Source organism: Carassius gibelio, chromosome A18 (assembly GCF_023724105.1).
Source record: "Carassius gibelio isolate Cgi1373 ecotype wild population from Czech Republic chromosome A18, carGib1.2-hapl.c, whole genome shotgun sequence".
NCBI classification, from domain to species: domain Eukaryota; kingdom Metazoa; phylum Chordata; class Actinopteri; order Cypriniformes; family Cyprinidae; genus Carassius; species Carassius gibelio.
This window is the reverse complement of record NC_068388.1, coordinates 11,281,101-11,297,897: the sequence shown is the minus strand read 5'-3', so window position 1 is coordinate 11,297,897 and position 16,797 is coordinate 11,281,101. Positions and strand designations below refer to the sequence as shown.

The 16,797-nt window shown below is 38.7% G+C and overlaps 1 protein-coding gene across 19 annotated transcripts in view; it reads right to left on the bottom strand.

Annotated features, from left to right (window-relative positions):
- Positions 1-16,797, bottom strand: part of LOC127933906 (myocyte-specific enhancer factor 2A-like) — an 86,246-nt gene that overhangs the window by 32,398 nt on the left and 37,051 nt on the right. For all 19 annotated transcript variants that reach the window (XM_052531015.1, XM_052531019.1, XM_052531016.1 and 16 more), the window contains one exon: positions 11,968-12,171. In XM_052531015.1, the coding sequence (XP_052386975.1) occupies positions 11,968-12,171 (204 nt within the window). The remainder of the gene's footprint in view (positions 1-11,967; positions 12,172-16,797) is intronic.

Genomic DNA, 16,797 nt, shown 5'->3' with positions numbered 1-16,797 from the left:
ATGTGCTCTCCTAACTGCCGTGCCATGGATAATATGGCCGTGTACTTGTCCATTTTCCACTTATGTGGTTGCTTGGAAGCATAAAGTTTGCAGCCTTCCTTCAAATCCTCTCATGTCGTACATCCTTTATATTTGCTTCTGGGAGGGTTACTTTAAGTAAAAGAGGAATATTCTGTCGCCTCTGATTCTTGCTGGTCTCTGTTGTGAGGTAAACACCAAACAGTGTTTCCACAGCAACCTCGTCACACTTAACATGTGAAAGAAAAAAAAGAACAACAATTACCACGAATTCAGACCTTGCATCTAGAGAGCCGTCAGAGACACAGGGCCTTATAAAGTGGCTATCATAAGAATGCACCAAATGCAGCTCTTTGTTTCAGAAGAGAGAGAAAATGGCTCGTTCCAAAGAGGGGCTGTGCTCTTGTTCTAGGCTGAAAGCCCAGAGGAAAGGGAGTCCTTGTCCTATAAAAAAGGGCACTTTGAAAAGCTACAGGAGGCTTGATTCAACACCATTATTGTTGCAGCTCTTTATGTGGTATATTAAGACAGTGCTTTTTAAACCTGATGTGTACTTCACTCCAGTAAGAATAGGACATTAATTTACAAAATGTGACTTTTTCACCAGGGCATCAAAAAGTGAATGTTCATTTCCATGTTTTAAATGTATACTGTAACATTCAAGCTGAAAACGGTTAGTTGCACAAGCTAAACATACATAAAAACAAGTTAACTAGGCAAATTAAAAATAAAACGTGCTTGAAAAAACTAATTCTGTATGACACTATCCACTCGCAAAATCACAATCGTCTGGTCAAAGTCTCTCTCAAAGTTTTATTGCTCAAAAGTTTCCCTTTTAGAATTATAATGGAATTCTCTTTTACGTTTCATTTAAGTATCAACTTCTTAGATGTTTCTCCTAAAATCCTTTATGAGAAATAAAAATGGAAACAAACAAGATAGTAGGTGAAATACAGTAAGAGTATAGAGCTATTAAATGGATGTGGATATATATAAGATTATGAGGTCTTGTAAGAATTTGATGAGGGAAAAAAATCACTTTGAAATAAGTGAATTCAGATTGCAGATGTTTTATCTTGGAAAATCTGAGCAAAGAAATTCTTCTAAAAAGAAAAAAGTACCAGTCTCCATTTATTCTCTGTGTAATTTCAGTGCCGTTTAGGAGAAACAACTGATATATTAAAGATATTTTCTGTAGCATTATCTTAATTTGTGCACTACACGTACACATTTCTGATTCCTCTTATTATAATTAGCAGAAATGACAACATTTCCCTCCAGAAAATACCAAGACTATGCTTACTTAGAGAAAGGAGTGTTTGTTATTAGTGAGCAGATTGACAAAACAGGTGAACTGTTGCCACAGTTTGGTCACTGATTTACCCCAGTGAAAAGAAAACAATTCTACTTGAACCATTTATTAGGTAAACCGCCTCTTTAAGATGAGGTCAAACATTCCTTATAAAATCTTCATGTACTAGGTCAAATGCAGAAGGCACTTCTTGTCACAATCAGACTCGTGCTTAAAAAAAACTCACACTACTAACACTCTTAGACCCCAAATATCAGAAGTAGAAATGCATGCAAAAATATTATGTTCTGAAAATATCTAATATCCCTAAAATGTAATAATCCACATAACCTCCATGTTTCTCATCAATTGTGGATCATTTTCTTTTGTAAAATTATGAAACAAAACAATTGCTTGTACCTGTGAATGATTAAAAGAGCTACAACATTACCAGGACAAAAACACTGTCAACACTGTTATCATTCAGGATGTACGTCTAAAGAATAGCTGTGAAAATAGTGCCTAAAGAGTCTAACTGAACTGTTAATTTAATTATCAGCAAGTGGGAAGTACATCATACCGTTCAGAACCCATAAATCACTCCCTAAAACTCTGCCTGAACATGCCAGTGATTATTTTGAAGGATCTACAGTGTTCAGTAGCTGAGAATGTGTGAAAGCAATAGTATAATTTGCACACACACAAAAAAAGTGACCCAGTTGCAATGAGGGCAAAGATTCTGTGGTCAGATGAGACCAAGATAGCATGCTAACCAAAATTCAAAATATGTGTGCTGCAACTCGCTGATCATACCTCAAAACCACCATCACTGGCAGTGACGCTAAGGAGCTACTATATGGAAATGATGAGAAAATCAAACAAAAGGCAGACTAATAAAATAAGTCATGCTTAGTGTACACAACAATTAAAATCTAGGGCTTCAGCTCATTATTAAAAATCATATTGAAGAGACAAAGCATATATTTCAGAATATCCTAAAGAAGACACTTTTCCTTCATGTCAATACTGCTGACATTTTGGTTTGACTTAATAAGCGCTTTAATATGAAGACTGCTAGATGTGAGAGTAAGAGGCGGAACAAAAAAGTAACAAGATAAAAAAAGGAGGAGGGAATGAAGAAGAGTGGCAGTAGATGAGACATTAAAGAACGAGCAGTGGGAATTGAGAATAGAAAGAAATAGAGATCGCTGAAATGAAGTGATATGTTACAGATCATGAGGGAAATTAGACCGGATTTAATAAGGAGTTTATCAAAACAGTGTGAAAATCAGATATGAACAGAACTGACAGCTGCTAAACAGGGACAATGAAGACAAGGAAGATGATTAAACAGTAAAAGAAAGTACAAATTGTATTATTTCACTGAGTGAGATCTTGTCAAAAAGTTTTTGGAAGACTTCTGAATGCAATCTAATAATAAAAAAAAAAAAAAAAAGCTATGGAGTGAGAAAATAAATAAATAAATAATGCCATCATTTATAAATATTTCAGGAAAAGCTGAGGACGCTGTCTGATTAGTTTAAAGAGCCACCCAGGGTGAGCAGAGCAGTGTAACTGACCATGCATCACCCTTCAGCCTTTTCAAATGTCAAACATGGCTTTAGCAGATCACACAGTCAGTCTGGCCCCTGGCCAGCCCAAAGTCAAGCCAAGTTAAGCGTTTGCCAATTAAAATACAATCTTTTCTTGCGTGTTGTCATCCGTGCATATCAAGTGCAAATTAAGCCCCTGACCCCTTTTGGATTAATCCTCGCAGACTAGGTTAATAGTCCAGAACCGTAGGGGTCGTCCGCCGCTCCAGAGCGTGAGGTGAATGGCGTCATTGTGTGAGTGAGTGATCCCTTAGTGCCGTGCCTGCCAAAACCTCAAGGAAGGACTCAGATGCCCCTGCTTTCAGCTGGAGATATTGCCCTATCGCTGGATAAACTTTGAAAGTGACCTAATTTACACAAGCAAATTAAAAAGATGGACCAGGTTAAAATGAGATCAGTTATGAGGGTAAGATCTTATACCTGGGTTATCTTTCCAATAGTATCCAATGATAACATCCTGATATCTTGAGAACAAGAGAGCAGAAAGAGCTCCGTTAAGTCTACTGTCCCCACATAAGGCAGGGCTAACGTGAATGGAAGGACACTCAGGCCTGAATGTGGTGCCTGTTAGCATGGCTCTATTATCTGGGTATGTCACCGTTAAAGATACCAGCACTCCAGCCCTGATCTGTCTCTGAAACAGCCCAGACAGAGTCCTCTGAGACACACTGCCACTAATGTTTGGAAAATGAGCTTAGCAGTTAAGTCTTAATCAACAGGGCCATATAAATAATACTCCCATTAGACTGCCACCTAATCCTGCGAAGAGAGGGATGAATTTGTCATTTTCATGGTATTAAACAAGACATACTGAGAGACAACCGAGTTCTCTCTTCATTACAGCAGACTAAAATGTTGACAAATGTAAAAAGCTATTTTAGAACGTTGCTTATGAAATGGATAGTTCCAGTGACTGGTCACTACAACAGCTATATAATGTATATGATTGTGCAGCACTTGTAGAATTATTATTCATTTTCAGGGACCTTATCTTCTAGTAGAAGAATTTCATTATAAAGGCATTATATATCACTCAAAGTAAAAAAAAAAAAAAAAAGTTAAATGTTTCATCACTTACTTAACCTCATGTTTTTCCAAACATCTATGACATTTTTTTTCTTTTGTGGAATGCAAAATGAAACAGAATGACAGCCTCAGTCACTGTTTTTTTTTTCATACAGTAAAAGGGAATGTTGACTGAGGCCTGTAAACAAATAAAAGATTACAGTGTAAATATAAGGTCACTTTACATTTTTTTTTCTTAATATTCATCATGAAGCAGCAATTTTAAGAAAAAGATAAGGCACTCAAGGCCATGCTATATTGTGAATGCTGTAAAGAGGTTTCCAAAGCATTCTGTGTCTAAAATACTCTTTATCTGTGGCTATATAAGACTTAATATTATATACAAAATGCATAGTAAGAATTGTTAGATATGAGCATTCATTAATTAAAAGTGACAGTAAAGGCATTTAAAATGTTACAAGAGACTTCAATTTCAAAGTTATTTTGAACTTTCTATCAAATAAATAATAAATCCTTTAAAAATTGTGACACATTTTCCACAAATCGAATACCATCACTGACTATAATAAGAAATGTTATATGAGCATCAAAACAGCATATTAGAATTATTTCTGAAGGATCTTGTTACACTGAAGACTGCCTTGATTAGCATAAAAAAATATATACCTATCCCTAACCTCTGAACGGTATAACTGCTAATTTTTAAAATGCCAAAATGCCAAATTTAGTATATTGAAATTGTACATCAATAGTCATCTAATTAACTGGTGCTACATTCAAGGGACTTTTGCTGACAGTTTAAAAACATCACAGATTTCAATTTGTCTCGTCAAAGTCAACATTGCATCTGTGTTGCTTAAAGTGTAAGCATGACTTAAATCATTCCATCACTATCAATTTAGTCTAATCAAACCCAAAGAGCATATTTTAATAGGCAGACTTAAGGGATTTGGACCGGAGCGTTCCTTGCCATCTCTCACTTCTCGCACTGTTGCTTTTCTTTCTTTCCTCCGCTCTCCTTCCATCCTCACATCAGCAGGAGGAGGAAAATTGATCAATCACGCTAATTGAACAGTCTGGCCAGCTAGCTCACAGAAGCAGATGTGCCAATTTGCATTCATTAAGTCGGGTCTTAATCACCGCATGAGCTTTGATTGACAGCGCAAACAATTCGATGCAGAGCTCCCAACAAAACAGTCAAATTCAGCTCAGCAGCTATAAAAATAAATGCAATTCTCTCGTAAAGTGTGCATATTTATAGTAAAAACTTCACAGGTCTTAGAGAGGTGTTGTAGCACTCGTACCAAAGTGCCCAGATGATATGACTGATTTAAGAGCTTTACATTACTGACATAACACAGAGTTGTGGGTTGTGGTGAATGTCCCAAAAGTCCCCAGCCACTGTGACATCAGAAGTCCCCTCTTGCCCCCCTGCCTTCAACCAGAGTAATGAATAAAAGTCCCTTATCAAAAATATCTCCCTCCCCCAGTCCCACAGTATAGCCTAATTTCCTTCCTCTCTTCCCCAGACGCAAGCTCCTTACTACATCCCCATCCAGAGCCAATAGAAACTATGAGCGAGTTTTTGTTACGATCTCAAGAGCTTCATGAACATGAATATGCATAGAACCGCTAATACAGTTGCACGGCTCTTTGGAGATGCTCATATGCCGAATGCAGCTTTCAAAGGTGCAGATGAAAAGCAGAGTGACTGCTTTTTGTCCTGTGCTTGTGGTGAAACAATGGTTTTATTCACATGGAACAAAACCGAAATCTCAAGGAGAAAAGACAGAAGAAGGGCTGACATTTGGGAATGGTCAAGATTTACATATCCTGCGATACTCGATTATGCCTTTGCCAGGAAATAATTCTCAAAAGAATGCCTCAAGACCACAACTAGAAGGACAATTTTCAAAAATTCGGTGTAAATTCATTAAAGGGACAATTCACCCGATATGAAAATTCTTTTAACCTTTTAACCTTTATTAAATAATGACGATTTTATTTTCATTTTTTAGTTTCCCTTTCAGCATACAACAATATGCTTTCTTTGTTTAAATATTCTAGTGGTACTACCAGTCTACAGCACTGGTCAGCCTTTGAATATTTCCTTTAGGAAAGAAAAAAGCATTTGCTTTTTAAAACCACACACAACAATGCAAGCCTCTTATGGAGGCCTAAAGACATTTGCCTGAATCGTTCCCTGATTTGCTTACTATTTGAGCCAGGTAAATGACACCTCAGACAACAACCCAGTATTTCAAAATGTCAGCTGGCCGTTCACAACAGCACAAACACCGGTTTGGTTATTTGTAACATAGTGACAGTGGTATAAAAAAAAGTCACATATGTAAATCTAATGAAAGCAAACCTATCCCGTGTGAATGTAAGTCTGCAGCTTCCACACTTTACCCAGCATTCAATAGAACGGCTGTTAGCTGGGACTGCTAATGTGTTCAAACCCTGATAATTTGGGCTAATGAGAAAGGACTGATTTCAGCATGGCTGAGTAATGCTCTCGAGAGCATCTAACAAGAGCCGAGGGGGTAAAAAGGACAAATGGACGCCACATATCTGCTGTGAAGTTGATATCTGATTTCAAGGAATCCTATGTGCACACTGAGCGGCCTGTATTCAGAATACCAGCATAGGGCTACTAAGATTTCATTACCTCTAGTTGGAGAGGAACAAGAGGAAGGATGATTTCATTATTTTAATTACCTGCAGCAGCTTTTTCATTTGGAGCACAAACAGAATTCAATTTGGAACAACAGGAACTGTAAGGACCTTCTTTAGACAGGACAACTGTAAAGACTGTATGTTCGCTCATTCATACTATTGTCTATCTGTCTACCATTTAACTGAAATTGACTTACAGTAAGAGGAAATTTCATAAGTTAAATTCAAAGGATGTGAAGGAATGTATTGATACAAGTTATGCTCTATAACCATAACGAATTATTTTAGCTCATCCCTTAGTTTGTCAAAACAAGTAAATGTCAAATGCAAAGTACACGAATACATTTACCCTGCAGCAGGATATACTTTAGAATAGTCTTTTGAAAGTAAGCACAAGACTTAAACATTATGCATGTTAACCTGAGATATTTGTGATATTTATGTCAATAAAAACTGTGGAAAGATAACAGAAAAAAGATTTTTCCACCAATGAGACAATTATTATTAAAAAAATATTGTTGATAACTAATACATGTAAAATAGCAGTATTCTATAAATATCACATTGTCTAAATAAAAATAAAAAATAAACCTACCTCTAAAACCTTAATTGATTTGAAAGTTGAATTTAGGGATAACAACAATATAATGAACATGGAAAATTATTTTCTAAACCATTTTAAATCATCATAAAATATTAGTTAGTAACTTTTGTTTTTGCTTTTAACTTGTTTTGAGCCCAGAACATTCCTTAAAATGTTTGTATTAGAAGAACAGTGAATATGGCTTAAAATCAGCAATATCCTAACTTACGCTTTCACAAAAGGTCAGAGAACGTTCATTGCCTTATAAAAGTGAAATGTGTTGGGCTGTGCTATTATACACAATCTCTAGACTAAGGTCCATCATACATAAAAAAAACTCCACTTCCTTTCACATTCTCAGAGCAATACAAAAGGTTAGAACGAGGACAAAGAGTGCTAGTCGAGACCAAATATTGTGCCGGTAGTCTTTAAAGACCCATGCGAGACGCTGAATGGACATGTTGTAACCTCTGAGGATACGCTCCATCAATCCTGCACTGCTACTCAGTAAATAAAAGGGCTTGCTTCAGACCCACAGCCTTTAAAAATGGGAGACACAGATGGAATCATGGCCACTTTTAATCAGACAGAGAAGTGGACAGGATCCACAAAGGGAGATTTCACGCAGCGCTTCACCTGTCGCCTGGAGTGTTACTGAAGTTGAACCATGGTGCGGCAGGTGCGCACACACCAAAAACACACATGTACACACTACTTTTTGCTCAGGCGTGGTCATTTCGGTCTAGCGCTCCAGTACAGACTGCGGGCCAGACTTGAGACAAAGTCCATAGCCCTGAGCCTAGTCATCACACTGTGCCCCGCTCACACTTCCATCTGTGGAAAGCAATACATCTGTTCCCTTGACTACACAAGGCCAGGGCTTTCGCTACAGATGGTGGTGGCAAGTAGGAATGTGACTTTTGATTTGGCTTCTCACATGGAACAGGAATTCATGCTGGTCAATGAAAAAGCAGCAAAATATGCGTTTGTTGTAGAGGGCAGAAAAAGGACAAATGAGAAAACTGTTTGTGTGGCATTTATCTCTTAAACACAATCTATTTATTTAGATAAGTGCCTCCATGTGAAACACATTTCACCAGGAGAAAAGGCAGCAGGAAACGAGTTTTAGAGAGTGGTGTATTGATTCATTAAATTGTTTAGCTCTTCAACTTTTTATGACAAGCTACTGTATCTGAATAGCAAAAAAATAAAAAGTAAAAAAAAAGTGAAGGTTTAAATAACACTGGATCTGTAAGAAAGAAACGTTGTCAAAATTGATTCTCTAGAAAAAAGAAAAAAAAAACTTACAGCCTGTAAAAAAAATATGGATGTACCCCTATTAAAATGCAGGCTAATACTGATATTGAAGTCAATAATCACTTTAATGTTATGGCTGATGACAAATAAAATAAAATAAAATAAAAGTAAAAAAAAAAAAAGTGAAAAAAGTAAATAAATAGCTGATATTAAAGGGGTCATGAGCTGAGATATCAAAATTTCCAGTTTATATTGAAGCCAATCTACCAAAACACTAGGTTGTGGAATGTGCCACTTTACTGTGTAAAAACATGGCTAAACCACACCACCGCAGAAGAAGATCAACGCCTGCTTCGACATCACTGACTGTTTAGAATACCAAGGATGAACTAGAATACCAAGTTCTAGACCGCGCCAGTTCACTTAATTTTACCGTGGATTCGTTTACAAACAAGGCACAATTTGACACAGGATTTTCAGAAAGACTGAAAACAAAAGACGATGCTGTGCGACTATATTGGATCCGACGGTAATGTGGCACCACACAAGTGTGACTGTTTTTATTACGTGGTCACTAGGGTTGGGCGATGTCTACCAAACTGGCATCAGACAATGTCTACAGTGAAATATCGTGATGGATGATGACATCGGGGGGCTAAGCTGGTAGGTGGGGGATGGTTTTGGGGGGTTTGTGTCCGAAGTGTGACACAAATAACACGTTCTACGGACCACTAAAAGATTAGCCTTTGCAGATTCTGAGCACCAATGACAAACATCGTATCTTGTTAAATGTGTTGTAAGTACTGCCGCTCCCTATAGAGTCTTTGTGATTGCGAATCTCAAAAGTGAAAGTAAAAAGAGAGAATGCAGTCGAAAGTGGTTTCAATAGCGCCTCCCTGATGCCCGCAATTTAACTACAGTTGCCTATACCTACCCAACGATATAATCGTGATACAAATATTGAAAATTATGAAATAGTGCTTACATTTTATGTACAAATGTAAAAAAGGAAATAATTGTACAATTAAATATCTTACATCAGCCAATACTAATAAATAATAATAAAAATCAATAAATATATCCAATCACTAGAAAAAAAATCAGCATTCAGGATCCTTCAAAAGCCTGAAAACGAATTATGCATTTGTTCATGTTTAACAAGTGTTGTACAGAGAAGATAGCAGCCGATTTACTTTCATAATATTGAAGCGTCAGAACGACATCATGGATGAGCATATGAATGCTCAAGATGAGCAGGATGTGTCGTGCACTTTCGCATTTTCAGTGTAGCATCATTGCAAATTCAGCAACAACCTTAACAACACCATTTTGTCGAACCTGTTTTAAAATGAAAAGTCAAAAGGCTAAAAAGGAGCTGAACTTGAGTGCCTATTTTGTACCTAGATGGCCATAGAGTGGACTGATTTTTCTTAAAAAGGCTTTGGGTTGCTTCCTCCTTATACATGCTGTTTGATAAATAATATCACTATATAGTATCCTCTTTCAGAATGTCACACTGTACAATATGAGAACACAGGCCAGTGTTTTTATGGATAAAATCAATATTGCTGGGTACTGATATCCTTTGGCTATATCGGTATCTGTATAACTCCAGCACAGATCTTTACATGTGTCTCGATAGGGTCATACTGCCTTCAACAAGAATCAAAGCCAGAAGCACTTCTGATGGCAATCCAGGGCTGATATCTTTACTCCTGGTTTCTCCGGCACTATACAACATGTAGCTGAGCAGGAAAAGAGAGTGGAGGCTTCAATCGCTTATTTCTGCTCTGCTTCTTTACGGCTGAATCATGGCCACAGAAAGAGAGCTGGCTGTGGGCGATCTCTGCAGCTATGAGTAGATGCTGGCCCACTGAGCAGGGACAAGGCAGCTTTGTTGGGGTCCTTCATGCATTGGGTCAGGCTCCTCCACAGCGGCCGGAGGGCCGACGTGGGAAAAGCGGCAGCTTGCCACCAGCCTGCGTTCCACGTCAGTAAGCAAGCACCAGAAAGAAATCTGCTGACGCTTGATTGTGCGGATGTACATGTCTCTGCATGTGTTTGTGGGTGTCCTACAAAACACTTACAGGATTAAGCTAACATTTTTACACTCTAAAAAGACAGAATGGCATTCCACAACAGCAAAGAGGCTCTTTAGTGCTGCAAAAGGATGTTTTGCAACACAGAACACAGTGATTTCCCATTTTTTTTAAATCAGAGAGGGAAAGACATAAAGCCATTGAGAGGGGGCACAGCATCCTCTTTAAAAGCTGTTGTAAAGAGGTAAAGCTGACATGGGGTGGCAGTTACATAAGGGGGGAGAGTGTGTCCATTCATTTTTAATGCAGGTGAGGGTCCTCTCAGTGCAGGGAAGAGAGCAGATGGGCCGCTGATGGAGAGCTCAGGCCTCACGGATGGCTCTGTGCATTCTCCCGCAGCTCTGCCATGCAGGTAATTCACCAGCAGTGGCATCAGCATGAATAAAAGATAACTCGGCCCAGCTGACTTCTTTTATCCAGTTTATTTTAAGTAAAAGTGGTACCTCACCCAAAAATGAAAATTCTGTCATAATTTCTCTTATTCTTTGTTCAAACAACGTCTCAACCTATGAAACTGGAATGTTGCTTTTACAAATGAGGACAGTTGCATGCCTGGCAATTTCTGCTTCCTGTGTGCTGAACACTACAGTAGTATGTTTTGGTTTGCACAGCACTCATATGGCCAGCTGGGGAGGCTTTATGATGAGCAAACAAGTTTTTAAATTGTATAAACTGAAAACTTTACACAGTCATTAATTAAGGCCAACATGAAGAGGATGTTCTGTGCCATGTGTCCAGTCGCAGTTACATGATCTATACCCCTTTGTCAGTTGCGGTACTTAAGTACATCTGGACTTATCAGCGGCTACAGATGTCCTGAACCCTGTCTAAGCATGAATGAAAAGGAAACTGTTACATGCTGTCCAGGCATCAGTTTGTCCTCTTTGACACTATGGGACACACATGCTGAACATAGTGCATAGATCATTTCTGAACTTCAACCTAAAGCTGACTGCTGAACTAGATATTGATAAAAGGCTAAACATTTTAAGGCAATTATTTTCTCATACTTTGATACAAAGAGGTAGTCAAATTGTGAAACAAATACATTGAATCCAAAAAGTATTTGGACTTTGCACATTATATAACAAAATTCCACACACAATGAGGGTAGTTCATGTCATACATTAAAAAAAATCACCTTGAGCCATGTTAAAAGCTAAACTAAAGCAAAAATGTTTACAAGATGTAAAAAAAAATATTTCTAAGAAAAGCTCTAGCCAAATATTTATGAAAAAGTCACTTGGTTTGATGTTCTGTAATCTAATTCAATAAAACGTTTTAAAATGCGATGTTAATGTCCAAAATTGTCCAATTATTTTTTGGGGCCTCAGTAAATGGAAAAATCATTCAATCGTTAAAGATTGTTTATTACAGGAATCAGAAATAGGCCACACTCACCTCTACAATGTCAGAGTTGGTTCTGCTCTCGTGGGGTTCGTTGTATTCTGTGTACTTAAGTAGGACTTTGTCCATGTCAGTGCTGGCATACTGAAAGAGTTTGTTTGAGCTGTTGAATATGATCAGGGCGATCTCACAGTCACACAATACGCTGAGCTCATAAGCTTTCTTCATCAAACCAAACTTCCGTTTTGTGAAGGTAACCTGTCGGATAAAAGAGAAAATATGAAGATGAAGAAAAATCCGTTAACACGGATATACTAGAAATATTTGCCTTTATGTGAGAAGGTCGATCACTAGAGAATACAGAGGAAAATACAGTACTGCTCTAGCTCATCAGCCCACCAATTAATAAAGGAAATCTTATTAAAGTTATGTTTTATGTTGAAACAAGCTATGCTCTACTGACAGCATTTGTGGCAATGATGGAAAATAAAAAAAAGTGCACTTATGAATCAGAGACGGGCAGTCCATATAAACTGTGAATATTCTGCATACCCAAGCCATTTGATTTGATTGAGAATGATTTCAGGACTGGCTAATTAATATAAACATTAATATACATTGCCTTGTGGATAGGACACATGCCTTTGGTGTGAGAGACCCGGGTTCGAATCCACTGTTGGACACCAATGTGTCCCGGAGCGAGACACTTAACCCCTAGTGGCTCCAGAGGCGTCTAACATAACCTCTAACATATACCAACCTCTAACATATATAGCAATTGTAAGTCGCTTTGGATAAAAGCGTCAGCTAAATGTAAATATGTGCTAGGAAGGAATTTGGGTGAGCGGGTACACAATAGATTTGGCACCTGTGCTCTATTGTCATGAATAAATTTACAGATTGTATATGATAATAAAAGTAAAAGTGTTGTTGTTTTTTTAAAGGAAAGAATATTTTTTTTCTATAAATTAACATTATGCCACAAAAGATGTTGACAGAAGCTGAGAAAATACCTTTATTAGAATGCTAACACATAACTAAACCATTATTTTAAATCACAGATCAAAATAATTCTCACACCGTTGTGGCGGAGACCCTTATAATGGTTTTGGTCTGTCTATCGGGATCTGATAAAGTCTAATTGTTTTAGTGGTCTCTATCTATCCTGGGCCATGTTACTGGGAGATAATGAGTCAAGCAGACAGCAGAGCTGCCACACTGATGTCATGGCAGGTCAGACAGAAGGTCAGCGTGAGGAACGCAACAGAGGCTCCATAGCCTGTGCAATCAGCCCATTAGGGAGACAGCGGGCTCCATCACTCCTGCCTGCATCCTCTGACAGCCTTTTCCTGCAGGGCCATCGCTGTAACACGAGCCGGCTTATACACTTCTGCAGGTCACACATACACGCCCATTACTATCTGACTTTTCTAGAGACGACCAGCCATTATGCACCAAGCTATACGCTTTGCTTTTGATCCAGCTATGCATTGAGCCAAGCCAAGCAAGTGTCCTATTATCCAAGAGAAGCTCATTCAGCCTGAAAATGAATTATGCATTTGTTCAGCTCTCATGTTTAACAAGTGTTGTAAAGAGAAGATAGCAGCCGATTTACTTTCATAATATTGAAGCGTCAGAACGACATCATGGATGAGCATATGAATGCTCAAGATGAGCAGGATGTGTCGTGCACATGGCAAAACTTATAGAGATGCCATGGAAAGCTCTGCCTTGGGCGAAAAGAAGTTGGAGAGTGTGTGCATGCGAGAGAGAGGAGGAGAGAGAGAGCTGTATGATTACTTCCGCCAATTTCACTGACCTACAAAGCAGAGCTGAGCAGATGAGCTGGCTTTGTTCAACTTTAATTGGTCACAGCTTGCAGAAACCCTCATTTAAAATGGTACAATGCAATGTAATCCAATGAGCAGCACACTATCTCTGAATCCATACTGTTTTCTATCCAACTGCATAGGTGTTCTGCGTTACAGGTGATCATGATGCTTAATTGTGTCTTCAGCAGAACAACAGTGATACTTTTTTTTAGGATTCTCTAATAAACAGAAAATTCAAAAGAACAGCATTTATTTCAAATATTCATATATACGTATTGTAGTTATGTAGTATATACACATACATACAGTATATAAGCATGCCACACTTCATAAGACTGCTATCGGTGCTTAAAATTCCATGACAGCTACAAAAGTAACTGTTGAACCAAATCAGATCTGCTCAGTACATGTGTTATGTTCATACACAATCATCTAAATCCATTCAACCTCCAATGACATGAGGCAATGACACAGAGCAGCTTTCATTATCAATAAACGGGAAGGGAATGGAGTGTGCTGGTGGAGCAGGACTGTATACCTGAGTAGTCCAGGGAGAGTAGTAAGTTGAGCTCAGGCAGACAGCACTGTGAATTCCCTGAGCCACAGAGATCAGCTCCCTCCCAGCTGTCATTAGACTCCTCTTGCCTCTATTGCAGAGCAAACACAAGGCAAAGCAGCCTCCGAAATCTCCCTGGACAAGCCTTTTCCAAGTATATCATCATTAGATGCTCCTTCCTACCGTAAATGGCAGATTTAAATGTGCAACTTAATTTTGGAAAAAGAGATTGGAACCATAGTCCAAATAGGTGGCATAGAGGTTGAAACTGACCTCTGAGGCAGCAGAAGAAATTGTCACCTTTAGCACGGGACGGGCCCTGCTGTACAATGTGCTGTGACATTGTTCCACTCCATTGCTGTTCAGGGCACTCCGAGTATAGTTGCTTGCTGACCCACGATAATGATTTATTCCAGCTGCAGTGCGGGACACTGTCACACACACTCGTGTAGATACACTTCCACACACAAACAAGAGCATTTAACTCAAGCTCAACTTCACAACTTATCATAAAAAGAGCAATTACACTCTTTGAAGCCTTTTGCAGCACAATGCATGTCTGTGACTGCAGTGATGACAAACACAGCTGTCATCTGTATGATAAGTACAGTGTACCAGCCACAGTATCAGAATGCCACAAATAAGCACTTTAGCTTCAACAAGGGATTTTGGGTGAGTCCCCAAACAACACCCCTGGTCACTGTTGAGACAATGAAAAGCCATAGAGATATGAGGTCACGTGGGAAGTCATTTGGGGCTTTTTTCCCACTAGCTCACAGAAAAACACATTCACACAGCAGTTGGGCTGGGCTGTGACTGATTTCAGTCTTTCTTGTTCCAGTTCTGCATTACTGTAATATACTGACCTAGTTATTGTCATATGAGATAAGGCAGCACATTTAACTGAAATAAAACCGAAATCTAGATATGGCTTAGTGTGATTATCAAATCACAAAGGCTGTGGTTTAATTAAATAAATATATGTGCTGCATGCTTAGGAGTGAGGAGCAACTCACTTAAGTTCTTTTACACGCAAGCAGATAATGTTTTTTGTTTTGTTTTTGGGAACACAACTTGCACCAAAATCTTCTCATACTTGTGAGCTGTTGTCAACAAAAGAGAAGCTTTTTCGCCAAAATAAAGGCTTGATGGTTTAATGTTTGAAAATTAGGAATAAATGAGAGTCATAAATATTAGTTTTGTGATTTTAAAGTCATACTATTTTTTTTAATCATGATATTCTTTTTTTCTTAGAAAACATTTTTTTTTTTTACCATAAAATGTTACAAAGGCATTATTTCTTCTTTTGTTTAGTATTTTTATTTTGTTAGTTATTTAGACAGCCCTAATGTTAGCAATGGATATAATAATATCCACTGCTATGCCTGATAATAGCACAAAAACATATTACTGAGAATATCCATCTCACAAACAGATCTCGGGAGCACTTCAACACAGCACCCAGAGTAACGAAAGTGTGAGCAACTGATGTTATGAGTCACGGTTTGTGCTCCATACTTCTCTTTGTTCCCTCCAACTTGTGGCAATCTTTGATAAGGTCATTCTATCCCAGCCATCCAGTAATTATATTAGCATTTCTCATCTAATTGAACAGCAGGAATAAGAACACTGACCTTTTCACAACTTTTTCAGCATATCAGGTAGTAGCTGGGGTACTAATTCTGCGCTGCCATTATCTCTTTCCATATTTTAGCTCTTACTTTTCTCAGTCTGTCCTCTTTTTGCTGCCAGCGCACTGGGCCGACTTGTATACCACTGGGCATTGTGGCTTCTTAGATATTTCAAGATACCAGTGAATCAAAGCAAATGAGGATGTTTGTAAGTAAAAATAAATCTTTACTCCCATAAAAGAGGAAATGGGCAAGAAGTGTGGGTGAAAAGTGTTGAGTAACGCATTTACTTGACCAGAATCTTGAGGAATTTCTTGTTGTGGGCCGCGGTGAGACAAACTAGATCATGAGGAAATCCACCCACGTATTTTAACTGAATGCGAATATCTTAACATCTGTATGTGTTTGTTTCACCTCAGAAGAATGACAAGGTCTGGCTTGTCAGTCAAAGACTAAATCACAGGCTGTCCTTAGGGAGGGGAGTCAACAGGAAAAACAAGCCATGTGGGCCTGTAATGTTCTCTGGCATTGGAGGGGATGTTTTTTATATCGAATCAGAGCATGGTAAGGGACCAGAGGTGACATATTATCGAAAGCAGCATGTCAGCTTCAGTGATCTCGATAACAAACGGCAGGAGGTCTGTGTGGTCCAGAGAAACCCTGTGCCATAGCACCAGCTGGTAAAGTGACCCAAGCCTCCTGGCTCCTGCTTCCCAGCAAAGAGCACTCAGGCCTGGGAGACAGGCAGCAGTCCCTCCCTCCTGTCCGGCTGGATCAGCTTTCACAGGACTTAGAGGTAGCCCTGGGTCCACAGTTCACTGCTGGGTTCTGAGCGTTTGAGTACCCAAAGGGCAGGGGCAGCCAG